The sequence below is a fragment of the Medicago sativa genome, chromosome 7 (genome assembly GCF_051527215.1).
Source record: "Medicago sativa cultivar Bolivia chromosome 7, Bolivia_mono, whole genome shotgun sequence".
NCBI classification, from domain to species: Eukaryota; Viridiplantae; Streptophyta; class Magnoliopsida; order Fabales; family Fabaceae; genus Medicago; species Medicago sativa.
The window spans coordinates 56,231,307-56,249,964 of NC_140755.1; the positions used below are offsets into that span (position 1 = coordinate 56,231,307).

Genomic DNA, 18,658 nt, shown 5'->3' on the forward strand with positions numbered 1-18,658 from the left:
GCATAATATGATTGGGATGATTTTAGAAAAAAGTTTTTCATGCAGATTTTTGAAATTAATAAGAAAATAACAAATGTTTTGGTTTTGTCTGGCATTACCATTATTTCCAAGAAAAAGGCACTAAAAAGTAAAAAGCAAAGAGTCGTGAGAAAGACGACAACTTTTATTGATAACGGCAACGCCGAAACAAACACGCCCTTACAAAGATATCACTTTCGCCTTGGGCAGAGCGAAAGGATTGTTATTTTGAAAACAAAAAACATGAGCAACAAAACACATTACATGGAAGCATGCATGACTAAAGGAACATCAATGGCCTCCCAATTTCTCACAGTGCCTCCTGGTATAACAAACGTAGGCACATGACCTCTTTCAGCAGCATCTTCAGTAATAGCATTGATGAACCCAGCACTGTAGAAAGCTCCCTTTGAAACACCAGAGGTCGGGGAGAAACCAAGGCCCTCTTTACGCTTGTTTTCCAAGATCTGAATCACTTTGCCCCAGCCAGCAGCTTGTCCTTCCCGAACAGCCTTCTGGGCATCCTTCAGTGAGGCCATGCTAGTACCAGCCCTCCGGGGTTCTGCACCCTCAACAGTCAATCTTTGAAACGACGTCCCTTCAACGGACCCTGCTTCAACACAAGAGAATGATGATACCTGGCTAACTAGATATGCTTCCTCACCGTGCACAGTGACAATCTTACCATTCCTCATGAACTTAAGCTTCTGATGCAAAGTAGAGGTGACTGCTCCAGCGTCGTGGATCCAGGGTCTACCGAGAAGACAACTGTAGGAAGCATTGATATCCATGACTTGGAATGTTATCTGAAACGTCTCAGGACCAATGGTAATTGGCAAGTCTACTTCCCCGAGAACATCCTTGCGAGATTTATCAAAAGCTTTAACCAGATAGCTGCTACCCCTCAGAGAAATTCCATGATGGCTCAATTGCCTTAGCGTGGATTCAGGCACTACATTCAGAGACGATCCAGTGTCTACCAACACATTGGATATCATGTCAGATCCACAATGTACTGAGATATGTAGAGCCAAGTTGTGGTGTTTCCCTGCTTCGGGGAGTTCATCATCACCAAACCCCAAGCTGTTGCAAGCAGTGATGTTACCCACTATTCCATCAAACTGATCCACTGAGACTTCATGATCAACATAAGCTTGCTCAAGTACTTTCATTAACACTTTCCTGTTAGCTTCTGAGCTCATGAGCAGAGACAAGATGGATATCTTTGACGGAGTTTGCAGCAGCTGGTCAACAATTTTATAGTCACTCTTTTTGATAAGCCTCAGAACCTTATCCAGATTAGACTCTTTAATGGGCTGGCCCGAGGGGCTGGCATTCTCTTCCTCAAGGTTAGCCATGTTTTCTTCTCTTGTACAATCTTGTCTGATGAACTCTATCTGGTTGGTAAACCTTACGAGCACGAGCCACCTTTCAGACTGCGGCAGAAGAACCAGGAGACAATGAGCACGGGAAGCCATTTGTGACCGATGAATGATGCATATGATGCATGATATGCAAAATGCAAAAAGACTCTTTTTTTGTCAGAAGACTTGTCAAAGTGGTTGTGAACATCACGGAGAAACACAGTTTTATTTGAAGATCTTGAGCAAAACTAGAAGTTTATTTGAGATGGTATCACTTGGTGTTCATATCCGTGATGTTCAAAAGATGACTTGTCTAAGTCCTCCGATAAATGCATGAAAAAAAAGTTTATGCATGTATGCATGTATGCATGAATGCATGATTATGTTCAAGTTCGGAGAAAACATGGTGGGTTTGAAGTTCAAAGTCGAGGAGTCATGGGTGGACACGGTGTCCGGTGAAACTAGGGTTTTAGGATAATAGTAACCGGGTTCTAAGAAGGTTCCCAAGTTGCAACCTCTCCGACGTATCTCATGGTGTCACGAGACAACTCTCGCTCCATGATTATACGTGGAAGGTCTAACTTGAGTGTAGTATCGCGTGACGACTAAAACTCGAGACGACACTCGGTTTAGCCTCCGCACTACGTCCTAGAAAATGGCCATGGATGGGTTTGGTTATCTACGGTTCACAGCGTCATAGAACAATTAGAAGCAAAGTGCCTAAACGCGACAACCCGCGCCGACAACATCACCTCCAAAATGCCTCAGCTATGTGGGATTGATCGCATAATCCAAAACACGAGGCAACCCCCGGAATGAATTGTCGATTATATCCCTCCTAAATCCTAAGTTCACTCAGCCCGGGTGCAGGACTTTTGATATTCTCACCCCACACGTTTGCAAGAAATTAAACATTTATTCACATAGGAAAGCAAGTAAAAGAAGCAAGTAAAAATACAAGCGCAAGCGTGGAAATAAAGACTAGGCGTAACTCTCGAATCTCCCCAGTGAAGTCGCCAGCTGTTTTATCTTGGTTTTCGGGTGTCAAACATTGATTACGTTTGAACCTTTTAAACCGGTGATATCTTATTTTTTCTTGGGAAGGGAAAAAGTAAGCAAAACCCTTGAGAATCGAGGTCCGGGAGTTGTTTTCGCTACGGGAAGGTGTTAGGCACCCATAACGACTATAGTAACCTATAGGAACCGTCTTTAATTTCTACGCGCGCGCTTTATTTTTAAATGCTATTTCGAAATGTTATTTACACCTAAGAATTACTAAATGAAGAATTGGAGGGAGAAGAATGTTTTTGGAGTTTTATTTTAGTTGAATTGAAGGAATTTTGTTCCTTGCCTACGTACCCGATTAAGGGATCAAATCCACCGTAGTTCTCTCTCAAAAAATGTTTTTGTTTTTGTTGGTTGATTTTAAGTTTGAAAATGGATTTTGAAGAATAGAAAGAGGCCTCAAGGGCATGAGATTAGGAAATAGTGAGGTGGAATTAGTGAATTGCAAAATATGGTCAAAGTTTGATTATTTTCATTGAAATTTGATTAAGAAAAATGGAAAAGAAAATACAATGGGATATTGGATCCCAAGGTTTATTTGGGAAAGATTTGAGTGAAGTTGTTCACATTTGTTTGGAAAATTGGTTTTTTCTAAGTAAGAGTCCTAGGCATTCATCTAAACATACAATCCTAAACATACATCTAAACATGCATATTCTAGCTACTTAGTGATGTGTGTGCATGTGTCGGTGCTTGTGTCGGTGTACATCATTAGAGTCCATTGTCCTTTACATCATACCCTAGATACATTCTATGGCCTCTTTGCCAAGAAATTAAAAGCATGAAAGTAAAATATTACAAAAAGCTCCTAAATGTTTACATTCTAACTTTTGGTACAAATTAAATTGCAAGAAAGAAAAAAGGGATGAGAATGGGATGCAATGATGATGCTTATGGTGAATATGAAATATGAAAGGAAAAGGTTAGTAGCATAAGGCAATATCAAAGAAATGAAGTAAGAGAAATATTAGAATGTAAAAGGTAGAAAATAAGTGCAAGCATGGATAAAATTTGTCCATAAAGTGCAAGAACCAAGTGACCCATAATTCTCACATTCCAATTACATTTTAAAGGTTTGGGAACAAATTTTGGAATGAGAATTAAGGCTACTTGATCTACTTGACATTTTAAAACAAGTTTTGAAACACATTTGCATTATTTAACTACTTAATGACTTGTAAGCTAAGTAACTCACCAAACTTCACAATTATGCAACAAAATTAAACACAAACAGTAGCTAAACTCTTATGGATTCAAATGGCATAGGACACTAAAATTCAACAAGCAAATTGGATTGAAATCAAGCAAAATTTCACTTATTTTTAACACAAAATATGACCAAAACACCAAGAAAATTAGCACCTTACTTTTTAACCAATTTTAACACATGAAAATTATCACAAAATGCTACAAAAATGTCAAGAAGCCTACATGAATTTTTTTGGAATTTTTAAAGGTTTTTGGACTAAAAATTACAAGGAAATTGCTAGTTTTAAAAAAAACAAGAAAAAAAGCTATGTATATTATTTATCAAGATTTGTTATGCAAAAAGGTTATGAAGCATCAAGAAAATTATCAAGAAAGATGTAGAAATTTATTTGGAATTTATTGAAGAAATTTTTTATCATGCAGGAGGTGTAAAAAGTGGAAACAGTGTGTAAGATAGCAAGAACAATAGGAGAAAATGCAGGATTTGCAAGAAATAAGCCCAAGCCCGTACACAAGAGGAAAACGGATCACCAGAGAACACAGGGATCGTCGGATCGATCCAAATGGATCAGATCCAAGATCCAACGGCCAAAACATGAGGGAGCACAGGAAGGCGATGCACGCGCGCGCGTGCGATTGGATTAGGGAGTATATAAGCAAATTCAAAGGGAAAACCCTCATTTCCCATCTCTTTTCTCTCTCTAACCGTCTGCAACTCTCTCCCTCACTTTCTAAACTCTTCGACCGGAGAAGATGAGGAGTGGTGGTCCGGTGCGGTGGTCGGCCGGCCGAAGTGGCGGCGCCGCCGCACCGGAAACTTGAACCTTCGTTTTTTCGAAAAATTTTTACACTAAAAGGTTCGTCTTCATCTCCTCTACTCGAATCCGTGCTTAGAATTTCAAAGACGAGTCGAACGAAGCCTAGATCTAAACTTTTAGCAAAAGCTCTTTTACAAACAAACAAGATAAACGTGATTTTGGACAGATCGGAGCAAGTACCTCTGTTACGACGAAGTTCTTTGTTGGATTCGTTCTTGTTCGAACTCAACTCCTTCTTCTTGCTTCTTTTTGCTCGATCTGGCTTCGGTTGTTGTTGTTGCTTGATTCACGAACCGTTTTGCTTGATTCACGAACCGTTTTGCCTTCGTTCGTTCCGTCTTTTGATCTGTTGATGATGTTCGTTACAGATGTGCAATTGATTCGTCGTTATTGATGACGAACGTGATGAGCTTCGAATTTGTTTGGATGATTTTCGGTTTTTTGATTTGATAGTGTTGTGATGATTTTTGACTCGGATTGTTGCGTGATTGATGATCCTGAGTCGTTGATTCTGCGTTGACGATTATGTGTTGATGCAGAAGTGATTTCTGGAAAAATTGGTTAGGGTTTGTTCTTGGTGTTCTTGATGAGATTCATCAAGTTCATGTGAATTTTTGATTGTTTGATCTGAAAAGTTGGAGAGAGAAAAAGTGAAAGTGTTTTTTTTGCTGATTGTGCAGAAAAATGATTGGTGAGAGAAAAATGACTGCATTGACTGTATTTATAGGCCTGTTGACTGAACCTTTGGACCAATTGGGACCTGACACGTGGCGTAACTAACTCTTGGACTAATGAGGGACTGACACATGTACTGGACTAATGACTTGGACAAAAATGGACTAAAATGCAAATTTAGAAATTTAGGACTTAAAATAAAATAAAAATGAATTAAAATTGGGAATTGGAAAATAACGTAAAGTGAAACAAATAAAATTGACAAAACGGACTAAAATGAACCAATGGCCTAAATGAGGTACTTTAAAGTAACCTCTCTCTGCCGAAATTTCGTGTGAAATGACCAAAATGCCCCTGGGGCTAAAAACGACCAAAAAGTGACTCAGATGAAATTTAAAATGGATTTTAACAAGGAATTGAGACAAGAACTTATTTAAACCAACTTGAAAGTCTCAGAGACAATTTTTGAGATTTAAACAGTGGCTTGACACTTGAAATGACCAAAATGCCCCTAGGGGCAAAACTGACCTAAAATGACTTCAAATGCAACTTTTGAAATGGATTTTGACATAGAATTGAAGCAGGGACTTATTCAAACTATTTGAAAGGACTCAAACAAAATTTTGAAAGACTGAGAGAAATTTTGACATAGGAAATGACTAAAATGCCCTTACATGTAAATTTTGCAAATGGAATTGAAATGAAGTGCAGAGAAAGATGCAATTGATCAGAGATAGTTCAAATAGCTGGAAATGCAAGAAAAGAAAGATTGATTAGTATTTTTAGGTCCAAAATTAGGGTATAACACCCCTTACATTCGATCTTGGTTTTTGGGAAGTATTTGAAGGTAAGAAAAATACGAGAAAGGGGGGGGGGGTTGAATTGTGTTGGGTTTATCAAGACTTTCCTAAGTTTTTGCACTGGTCAGAGTCTGATTGAGTTCAGAGTCGAGTCAGATTTAGAATCTGAGGAGTACTCAGACATTGTTTGCAGCAGAATAATGAAAACACAAATATAAGAGGAGAGAGAGAAAGCTAACACAAGCAATTATAATGGTTCCTCCTACAAATCCAGGAGTAGTCCAACCCCCTTGCACTTCCAAGGGATTTTCACTATAATCACAACTGATTACAAATGCTCAAGGATACTACCAAGAGACTTCCAAATGATCAAGCACACAAGCAAGATACTTCTAATGCTCAATCACAACTGAAAGAGACTTCCAATGGTCAAGCACACAAACAAGAGACTTCTAGATGATTACAAATAAATCAGATTTGTTCTTACACTTGATATAAAATCAGAGGTGTAAACAATACAATGTAAAACACACTCTAAGAATTAAAATTTCTAAGATACAAACTTTGATAAGAAATTCTTAAGTGTTCGATGCGCTTTTTGATTTGATCGAGTAAAAACACAATTAAAAATAGCAGAGTCTTGTTATTATTCTTCAAGTCTTCAACTCATTATATATGCAAGGATATGTGAGACGTTGGAGAAGCGTGCCACCACATTTAGAGTCGTTGAGAAGCATCAAATCAAGGACGATAGGCCATTACATGATATGGATAATGCCGTTGATTAGACATTCAAAATTCCTTTGCAGAAACTGGAATTATCCGTTCATTCTCTTTGTACTTGAAGTTCCTTGCTTGTTTCTACACGTGGTTAGAAGAAGACAAACTGTGTTGGAATAAGAATGGTTCATACAATTCCTCTAGGATTTGATGATAACAAAGTATTAAAGAACAATTTGAATACTAACATATGCTCATGTGTGCAGATCAAAGAATTAATCTATCATTAAAGAATGAACATATGAAGAACATCAGAAGGAACAAGGGAAACTTAGAAGACTATGGTAGAAGATATATAGGAAGGTCAACCAGAAGTCAACGTCCTTAGAAGAAGGATGCCTAACAGAAGCTGGAGAGTTACCTCTACAGATTCTGTGTAGATCATCAAACTTAGAAGCGTGACTGTTATACTTGGATGACCCTTAAATTTGAGAAAATCTTGAGTGACCCAGAATTCATGTAGGCTTGTCTTATTCTGTGAACTGTCCCTATAATAGTATCTGACAAAGCAGTTATTTTGTCTTCTTATATCTACATGTGCAAACAGACAAAGGACCTCAAGAACAAAGAGATTGCGACTGATAATTCTTCCTTCAGCAAAGGAAATTCAAAGGACCTCTCAATGGAATTATCCATATTATCCATATTAGGCAAAGGGCAGACGTTCTTGATTCAAAGGACCTCTCAATGGAAATTCAAATGACTCTATTTGCGCTGGCACTTTTCTCCAACGTCTCTCAAATGATTGCCTATACAAGGAGCTGAAGACCTGAATAAGAAGTAACAAGACTTTGCTATTTTACTATTCCACTACTCTGTCAAATTAAATAGTACAAAACACTTAGGATTTTCTTATTCAAGATGATATCTTAGAAATCCCACAGAGTCTGTTCATTTGTTCAGTTTATACTGCCACTGTTAAATCCTGTGTAAGAGAAAATTAACTTGTTTACAGTTGTAAATATTTAGAAAGTCTCTCGCCTGCGTGCTTGAGTAGATAAGTCTCTTGGTGAAACCTTGAGCAACTAGGAAGTCTCAATCAATTGTGATTGAGCAAGGAAGTCTTTATGAGTTTTCCTAGAGCAAAGAGAAGTTTCTTAGAGTTGTTCTTGAGCAAGAAGTCTCTTAGATTTGTCCTTGAGAAAGAACTCTTTAGGTAGTGTCCTAGAGCAAGGAAATCTCTTGCAGTTGTGCTTGAGCATTGAGATGTCTCTTGGAAGAGTCCTTGAGAAATTTGTAATCCAGAGTAATTATATTGAAATCCCTTGGAAGTGCAAGGGGACTGGACTACTCCTGTGTTGTGGGAGGAACCTATATAAAATTGCTTTGTGTCTCCTTTCTCTCTCATTGTCTCTTTATCTTTGTGTTTTACATTTATCCGCTGCATTCAGACTCTGAGCCATAATCTGCATACATAAGATTCTGACCTGGTTTTAAACACTTAGAAAACGAAACCACGAAAAGCCATTACAATTCTATAAAAGAGGACAAATCTGACATGGTGTCTGGGTCCCTCAAGATCTTATGTACTTAATAGTCTGGAGGTCTTTAGAGTCTGATGAAAAACTTCAAATTATGAGTGGCATCGTTTCTTCTGATCCAAGGCATTGACTTCTGGTTGACCTTTCTTCAGATCTTCTTTCATAGTCTTTGAGATTCTCTTGTGCTTCTGTTGCTCTTATACATGTTCAACCATTGTTAAAAGTTAATTTATGGTCCTTCACAATTGAACATATATTAGCATATCCAATTGTTCATTAATACATTGTTATCATAAAAAACTTAGAGGAATTGTACAAACAAATTTTGTTCCAATAATCTCCCCCTTTTTGATGATGACAAACATAAGTATTTGAAACAACTGTTGTCAATATAATTAACAGGTTGACTTCAAAGTCTGAGGTTTGTAAGCTCCCCCTGAGTCAGACAATCCCTAAGGTAAGGTTTGTAAGCTCCCCCTAAGTTCTATCTTAGTTAATTAAATTCATTTTAAATCAATATAAAGTGCATCAGAGCAAATTTGAATTTAACGACCATATCAGATTTTTAAGGTCTGTTACAGCTTGTCAAGACTGATGACACTACATAGTCAGATTTTAAATCAATATAAGGTTGATGGTCGGATTAAGCAAGTGTAACAAATCATTTACTAAGTAATAAAGTGATAAGCAAGTATTGTATCCATAGGGATTGTTGTTTCGTCCAAACAACTCACATTACTTATTTTAAGTTGACGATAAAATAAAGAGATAATGGTTAAGAGATTTGCAATTTTTTATCTGTTTGCAACATAGCAAGTTACATGTTTTTGGTTCCAGAAAAGTAACAACGGTTAGAGGATTCTTCAAATACCCTATATTTATTTGTAGGATATTTAATTAGCATACATGTTGAATCTAGTTATTCTAAGTGAAATATCTAAGTGATGAGGCCGTGGGACATTTCTAACCTAGTCGGTCGTCAAGTTGCACTTGCTGATTGCAAGATGATCCTTACGTGCGGGGCCTTATTCTCCCAGTTGATTATAGGTTTATCCCTCTGATGGCTAACTGCACCTGCTGGTCCGACGATGATATTTACGTGTGGGGTCTTGTTAATTCAAAGGTAATTGAAGCATGAACTTTAATTGGCCTTCCAGTTTTTCCTAAGGCTATGAAGTGCCAAAGTTCCATTAGGTTAGCACATCCATGAATCTTAGGTTTCTCAATGCACACTCTCCCTCTCGGTAGTTCTACAAACGGGCAGCCCTATCAGCGTCTACCTTACCAAGGGTCGAGGAGAATGGTTCTATTAGGTTCAAGTTATTTCCTTCATGCAACCACTTGTTTCCTTAACCTCTATCTAGTTACCTCCTAGGTTTAGCAAATTTTACTCAGTATTAGTAATGCCACCTCCTAAGCACTTACTACTAGGGTCAACTCGCTTTCGGTATCTTTCGTTAGCTATTAACTAATTACTTCCTAGACAGATAATTATTTATATAAGGACATAAATATCAAGATATAAGCATCCATATAGTAGTAACTATGTTAGGCCTTGTCACAACCTAAGAGCATCTCGAAGGGGAGAACTAATCTTGGTTGTTTGAGTTACTTTTTGTGGGCCCAAATTGCCACATTGCATTTAAGCAATCTCAACGAGTTCTACTCCAATGGTAACTGCAATAAGCAACTCATACTTGACCCCACAAATTTATATTTTCTTTTTATCTTCACTTAATTTTGATTCAATTTAAATTTTAATTCATTTACTTTATTAATAGGTAAAAAAAATCATAAATATTTAAAATAAAAGAATTAAATAAATGATACGTACATAAAAAAGAATTGAATTAATTAATTTTTATAACAAAAAAAGAAACGACGAGCAATACATATAAATGAGAAATACATAATGACGAGAAATACATAAAGAAAACAAACAATGAGAAATATATAAATAAATTAGTGTCGTTCTCGCGTCCGAAACGTTCCCAAATATGCTCCACCAAATCGGCTTGAAGTTGACGATGAATTTGTTTTTCTTGAATATGTGCTCTCCTTTGCATGTATGTTTCTAAAAAGTCAGGATGAGGACCATTAGATACTTCAGCTGATGAAATGCCATTATCGACATGATCGTAATCAAAGTTACCATCATATGTGTCACGTTCGTCTTCAAAAATCATGTTATGCATTATGATGCATGCATACATGATATGTTTCGTTGTATTCATGTGCCAAGAACGTGATGGACTGCATACAATTGCGAATCGAGATTGAAGCAATCCAAATGCTCGTTACACATCTTTTCTTACCGATTCTTGTCGTTTGGCAAATAATTGTCTCTTTTCTCCTTGGAGCATTGGGATGGTTTTGACAAATGTAGCCTATTCAGGATAAATACCATCAGCTAGATAATACCCCATATTATAAGTGGTAGTATTCACTGTGTATTGTACATTGGGTGCTTCTCCTTCTAAAATGTTGAAAAACACGTTGGACATATTTAAAACATTAATGTCTTTGTTTGAACCCGGAGTACCAAAAAAAGCATACCAAATCCACAAGTCATATGATGCAACTGCCTCAAGCATGATCGTTGGTTTCCCATGATCTCCTTGACAAAATTTTCCTTTCCAAGCCACTGGACAATTTTTCCATTCCCAATGCATACAATCAATGGAACCTAACATACTAGGAAAATCACGTGCCTCCCCTATTTTTAGCAGGCGTTCAGTGTCTTCATTGTTAGGCCTTCTCAGGTACTGGGGCCCAAAAATTGTGTACACTCCTGTTACAAACCTCTCTAAACACTCCACTGTAGTGCTTTCGCCAATTCGAATGTAGTCATCGACATTATCAGCAGGCACTCCATATGCTAATAGACGAAGAGCGGCAGTGCACTTCTAGAGTGGTGAAAGGCCTGCTCTATGAACTGCATCAAACCTTATCTGAAAGTAGTCGTAATGATTTCCAAGGGATTCTACAATTCGAAGAAAAACATTCTTTCTTATTCGAAATCGTCGTCGAAATTGATCTTCTGGGTAAACAGGATTTTCAGGAAAGTAGTCGTTAAATAAACGAGTATGTCCTTCTTCACGACTCCGATTTATCACCCTTCTTCTTTGTACACGCCTAGTGTTGTTTTCCGCTTGTTGACTTTCACGTATTAATCGTATCACTTCTTCTGCAGGGTTGTCCTCAAAGAATTCATCTATCATTTCATCCCATATTCAATCTGGGTTAGTGTTTGGATCCATTATGTGGATGATATATGAAAACAAGATAGTTGTAAGAGATGAGAGAAAATGATAGAATGTGAAAAGATAGTTTTTTAACGGCTAGTTTTTTTACTGACATTAATAATAACATTAGAATACTGACATTAAATTACTAACATTAGAATTTCTAATACTGACATTAAAGTTACATACAATAGCATTAAATTAAAATTGATAACATTAGAATTACTAACGGCTAACATCATAATTACTAACATTAGAATTAGAATTACATACAATAGGATTATTAACATTAAATTAACCTTACTGACAGCTATTTTTAGTTACAATATTTGATTATAGGGCAAATTACAGTCACCTCACCTGTGGTTTATTAAAATGACACTGACACCCCCTCTATTTTTAAACCTTACACTGACCTCCCTTAAGTTTTTATAAAATAGATTAACACTTCCCTTCCCTCTTAACACCGTTAATGCTCAGTTAATTTTGCTTATAAAATAGATTAACACTTGCCCTTGATTATATCATTCATAACTTCTTCCTAATATGATTACAATAATACTCATGATCTTTAAGTTGTGTTTCATTCATAGTAGACATATCCTTCAGTAGGATATCATACCACCTTGCCTCAGTCTCTTCTTCCCTTGCCTTGGCTTCTGCTTCCTTTGCCTTCGCCTCCAATTCCCTTGCATTGGCTTCCTTTTCCCTTGCCTCAGCCACCCTTAACATGATGGCATTTTTTTTCCTGTTACAACCTTTTCCATGACAGTTAAATCGACATCATTGTAAGACGTTGCAACTGCTTTTCCTTTGATATTCCTTTTTGCTGCCTTTTGTCCCATTGGGCGGACCACTTATGATGATTGGTCATAATCTAAACAATCAACCGGTGTCCCTGGATATGATGTTGAATACCCCCCACTAGTAGAAACCTTTGTTCTTTTTGAAGAGTTTTCGATTGCTTCTCCCTTCCATTTTGGTTCATTTTTCAATATTCGCCATGCATGAACAAGAAGGAATTTTTTTCCCGTATCTTGTGTATAAACCTTATGTGCCTCAGTCATTATATCATCTTCAGAGCGACGACTTTTGTTTTGATTAACTGCTGCTTTGTAGCAGCTCACAAACTTACTAACACGTGTATTCAATTGGTGATATCGAGATGTTAGTTGACCCAATTCCCTCTTTGGAAGTTGATTGCGGTAGGTGTTGTAGTTGTCTTTGATTCTTAACCAAAAACCTTCAGCTTTTTGGTCAACTCCCACAACTGGATCCTTCGAAATGTTGAGCCATGTTTGAAGTAAAAGTGTGTCTTCTTCCATAGAAAAACTTGCACGAATTTGTTTTTTCGCCTTCTTAGAACTTGGTCCTTCATCGAGCGTAATATGTTCAAGATCAATTGAAGTGGAAAGTTGTGGTTCTCGACCAATTTGAGTGGAGAATTGTGGCACATAATTACTAGACTCCACACCACTGCTAGAACCTATTGGAGGTCTATGCCACATATTGGAATTTGTTGTTGATGGTGGTGGATAAAAATAATATTGGGGATTTTGAGAAGTGTCACCAAGAATGTGTGGTTGTTGGTTTTGCAAAAGATTGAGGTAAGATTGGTGATTATATTGGGAGGGATCCATTGCATAAAATGATGTTAGTTTGAGTATTATTTGATTCATATTTATACACAAGTGAAAAACTACCGGGTCTTGTGGTAAAAAACTATCCGTTGGTCTTATGGCTTTCAATACAATTAATTACCATGTACCAATTTCATCTTTTTTTTTAATCAACCTTGTACCAATTTCTAACCGTTGGTAAAAAAATTCAATCCATCCACTCAGTCTATTTCTATGAAATAAATACAAATTAATTAACCTACCAACTCCCCAAACCATTCATTCTTCCTTCTAAAATCTCAGTTATATTACCTTCTTTCTCGTAAAAATTGATCTCACAAGCAATCCATCAATTAATAAAGATTCAATTTTTATTGTACTTGATTGATTTTTTTTTTTTTTTTATGTTTTTTGGAGATAATGCATTTTTCTGGTTAATTTTTTATAATTGATTCTGAATTTTTTCCCTATCTAATTCAGTTCAAATTTGCAATAAAATAAGGCTTTTTATTGTTAAGTTCCCTGATATGAGGGTGCCTTCTTGAAGTTACATCCCTTATTTTTAAGCAACTTGATATGCCATGTCATCACACTCCAATGGCAAACTAAACTAAGGCACGAAACTTAAGGAAATAGGAACTCATAAGGTACCAACACTGGAGATGCCCTAAATATCTAATATAGGGGTGCGTCTACTACATAAATAAATCTAGACTAATAAAACTAAATAGTGAACAATATATAACTAAATAAACGACATATAATTAAATAATTATCCAACAAAAGAAATAGGAGTTCATCTTAGAACTATAACCTATAACTACTTAGTTACACATGGTAACTAAAGACAAGATACAAAAAGATAAAAACATGCCCTAAAAAAGATAAGAGAAGATAAAACTCCTCCCGTGCTCCTAGGATCACCTTCCTCTTGAACTGCTCCAGTTCTCAACGAGAAGTTATGAATGACGAATGAGGTATTTATAGGGAAAGTTTCCGCCTGACTTGGGCTAAAAGTATGGGTTTTCCAGGGGCGAAAAAGTCACAAAAAGTAACTTTTTTTCGCAATTCACCATGCGCCAGGCGTTTTTGGCATGCGCCTGGGCGCTTATGCCTTAGGCAGCCATGCGCCAGGCGCTTTCTGGCATGCTCCAGGCGCTTTCTAAACCACCTTTATTCGCCTAGGCGCTTTTCCGAAGCGCCTAGGAGCTTCAGTGTAAATTCAGTGCTGAAATGTCAGTCTTCTTTGTCCGTTTTGGTGTTTTCTTCAATGTAAGATGTCTTGAAACTTGGGAACATAATTCCTCCTTCTATAATGTCTTCTGAGGCCTCTTGAATCTTAAATCTTTGTCTTCCCAAAGACCACATAAATCTTCGGATGTCTTACTTTGCTAATTTGCATGATTTCTTCGTGAATTACATCAAGAACACCGTAAAATTGCTATGTTTCGGGAAAACTATGATTACAGACTCAAATATAGAAAACATTACAAATGTCCTAAAATCATAGGCAATTACTCTAATAGTTCTCTGTTTTGCTGGTAAAACCTATTGAAAAAGGCTGAAAAACATGTTACGAATAACGTAAGATGACCTGTCATCACAACCCCAAACTTAAACTGTTGCTTGACCTCAAGTAATGAAAGAAAAAACATAAGTTATTCTTTGCATTTTTTTCAGGAAAAATATACCTTTCCGGGAATTGTGCTCAGGACGTTTTTCATCACATCTACAACAGAGCAACAACTAACTTACTATGTTACGTTCAAGAGGGCCCGGCTAGGAGAAAGTACTATATTCTCAGCCACACTCTTTTCTATGGTACACATATGTATCACCTAAAGTCAGTAGGGTTGATCACAACATTTATCCACTCCAGTCGTCACATGAATGTACCTTTCTGTAAATCTGAAACAATTCTAAACAGGCAGTCAAAGTTAAAATATATACACACTTTGAGGATTTTAAGTGTTATAACTTGGCTTAGGTTAAGGGTGGATATATTTGGGAAAGTAGGCTAACAAAGAAACTTGGAGTTAGTTCACTAACCTAGGAATACCTACTAAACATTGATGTGATTCTAACCTTTCCTTCTTTGAATCAGTCAAGATGGGTACTACAGTAGACCTATTTATCTTTTCATGACTGGAACATAAACACTTTTTTTTAAGAGACCAAATTTTTTCATGTTTTTGGCTCTTGATTTTTTCTTTTTTCTATTTATTTTATAAAGACCCATAACAATCTTCATTTTTTTTCATTTATTTTATGATAAATAAGTTCTACTGGTACCCCACCCCAAACTTAAAATGTTGCTAATTCCAAAGAGTAACCTCAAACTTAGCTTCAAACCATACTCAGTTAAAATAATTCCTATCTAACTCCCAAGAGAAATCAAACAGGGTACACATAAGGTTCCGGACTGTGACATGATTCGTCACTAAGTAACAAAAAAGAAATTTTCATTTGGAGGCTCAAATTGGTTTCACAAAGGATAATAAGAATATAACAAGGGTTGCTAGAAAGGCTCAAGGTACCAAAGAAAACTGCCTCATGTGTATTATAATCTTACCGATCGTCCGTAAATAACGGCTGCAAATTCGAGCAAAAATAAAATTCATATGGAACACTCATATATTGGAAGTATTTAAGTATCTAAACAACCTAGAATGAATATGAAAATATTTGGCTCTGAATCTCACCGATTATGCTATTCGGAAAAGAGATGGTGATCCTATAAGTACCTTCAGTAGCAAGTCTCATAACGTTTGGTGCTCTTGAATGTAAGGGTAAACTAGCTTCCACCGTAAACGCTTTGAAATGACTTCCTAAGACTAAAACAAATGTTAAAGCATAAAAGGAAAGGTAATTAATAATAATGCAAAGAAATAACATTTTTCATGATGCTTGAGGGTTAGTACAATTTAAGTTTCGGGACTCCAACAAGTCACTTCAGCCTAGCAAAGGTTGCTTATGTGGAAACCAATGATAGTGACCAGGAATTCGACATAGCCTTTGAAGATGTCAAAGATTGTGAGGTTAATGTTACTGAGTTAAAACCTGGGCCTCCTTATACATGCGAATTGTTGAGGCCCTCTGATGGGAAGAATCCCGTCGAAACAAAAAATGAGAAATATGTTCCTAAAACCTATACATTTGATGTAACCAAATGTGATGAGATTTTTGATCTCTTAGTGCTGATGGTCGAGTGGTAGTGCCTAAGGGCTTAAAAGTTCCACCACTAGAGTAACGTAAAAAGAGAGATTTTTGTAAGTATCATAATTTTCTGGGACATTAAACCTCACATTGTGTACTTTTTTGGGATTTGGTTCAAAAAGCTCTGAATGAGCGCAGACAGAAATTTGGAGACAAGTCAAAGCCTTAAATGCAAGTGGGTGTTGGTCCTCTGAAAGTTGTCGATGCAATGTACATTGAAGTTGCAGATTGCAATGTGGTGGATGCCATCATTGATGCTGTCGAGAAGCTGTCTGTCGAAGCAAAAGTTGATGTTGCTGAATGTCAGATGTTGGAAGCTATTGAAGGCCCTAAAAATGCTGATGAAGTCATTTTAGAGTCTCTATTGCTGAGAAGATGAATGTGGCTTATCCTTTGGCTGATGAGGAATTTACTGATTTCCTTAACCGTTGTGGATTGAAGAATTATGAGGTTATGTTATGCCCCAGATGCAGTTCTGTGTTCGACAAAGAGGCTACTAAGGGCCTTGATGGTTTTATTCCAAAATCAAAGAAAAGAGGAAAATGGTCTGCTGATCATAAACCAAAGTTTTCTTTCACCAAAAGTTACATTCCTTCTATCAGTAATTTTTCGACCACTAATTATGTTAATAAGAATGGTCATGGAAAAACTTTTGTGTCTCATGCTAAGACACCTGTTCAGAAGTGGGTTCACTCAACCCATATAAATGTTCAATTTGGGAAAAATAATGTGGTTAAAGGAAGTACTAGTATCACTGTCACAAAAAATGTTGCTGTTATTGATGCCAAGACTCCAAATGAGTCAAAGAATTATGTTTACAGTAACAATTACAAAGGGAAAAATCCTATGACAAGGACTCAGTGGAGAAGGTATCAAAGATCTAAAAAAGGTGTTGCTACGTATTCTGATGACAATGCAGTTGACCCAAAAGGAAAACAAAAAGTGGTCAAAATAGTTAAAATACCAATGAAAGAAAGGTTGTCCCTTCCTCCTGTCGAAGAGAATTCTGTTGGAGATGATGAAATGGATTCAAATTTCATGGATTCAGATTTCTTGAGAAAGCAAAGAAAGCCCCTTGTGCTGTGTGTGAGAACAAAGAACAAGACTTGTATTCCTGCTTTGTTCCAGAACCTTCAAAAGCTATGGTTTTGAACAAGTCAAAACCAATGATTCCGAAGTTTTAGGTTCTAAAAAGTTCAAAGCCTAAGCCTTTGAAGAATTCAAGACTAAAAAAAATATAAACCTTAAGTTTTGAATGATTCAAAGCATTATAGCTTGAAGCCTAAAGCTATGAAAAAGGAAAAGTCTTTCAGAACTAACCCCAAAGAACCGATGAAAATATGGGTACCTAAGTCTGAAACTTTCTATGTTTCAGATGCAACACAATCTAAGCTGCAACCATGGTACCTGGATAGTTTCTGCTCACGACACATCACATGACAAAATCATATGTTAAAAACCCTAACACTAAAAGAGGGAGGAACTTTGGGATTTGGAGGAAACTAGAAAGGGAAGATAATTGGTATGAGAACTACTAGTAACTCCTCTAACTTTATTGATAATGTTTGATTAGTAGATGGACTAAAGCATAACCTACTTAGCATAAGTCAAATTTGTGATGGTGGTTTTGAAGTATTGTTTGATTATAACAAGTGCACAATTATGAGAACCCCTAACAAGTCCATAGTTTCATTAGGGTACAAAAAATGCAATGTTTATCAGATTAACTTTACTGATTTGGCTGATCAAAAGGTAGTTTTCCTTCTGCCAACGAGTGATGAAAAATGGCTTTGGCATAAACGTTTGGGAAATGCTATTTGAAAGTTAATCTATAAACTTATCAAGTTAAAACTTGTCAAAGGCTTACCTTATTTAAAATATCACTCAGATGCTATATGCGGAACATGCCAAAAAGGAAAGATTGTTAAAACTTCTTTCAAAACAAAGAAAATTATCTCAACCTCCATACCCTTGGAACTACTTCATATTGATCTGTTTGGGCCAGTAAGTACAACCTCTATCTCCTTCAAAAAAAAAGTACAACCTCTATCAGTGGGGAAAAGTATGCATTTGTTATAGTTGATGACTATAGCATATGCCATTGGGTTAAGTTCCTCAGAACTAAGGATGAGGCTTATGATATGTTTAGCAACTTTTCACCCAAGCACAAAATGAAAAGGAATTGAAAATCTTGAAAGTTAGAAGTGATCATGGTGGTGAATTTGAAAATGAGTCATTTGAATTTTTTGTGAAAACAAAGTAGTTTTCCATGAATTCTCTTCTCCTAGAATCCCATGGCAAAATGAAGTTGTAAAGAGAAATAATACATCCTTCCAAGAAATGGCACACACCATGATTAATTAAACTG

The 18,658-nt window shown here is 36.6% G+C and overlaps 1 protein-coding gene across 1 annotated transcript; it reads right to left on the reverse strand.

The window, feature by feature from the left end:
* Positions 1-11,983: 11,983 nt before the first annotated feature.
* On the reverse strand, positions 11,984-12,963 carry LOC146906939 (glutathione S-transferase T3-like). Its single transcript, XM_085729000.1, has 2 exons — positions 12,374-12,963; positions 11,984-12,203 (listed from the first exon to the last, which is right to left on the reverse strand). The coding sequence occupies exons 1-2, from the start codon at positions 12,961-12,963 to the stop codon at positions 11,984-11,986; spliced, it is 810 nt and encodes a 269-aa protein (XP_085585126.1).
* Positions 12,964-18,658: the final 5,695 nt, after the last annotated feature.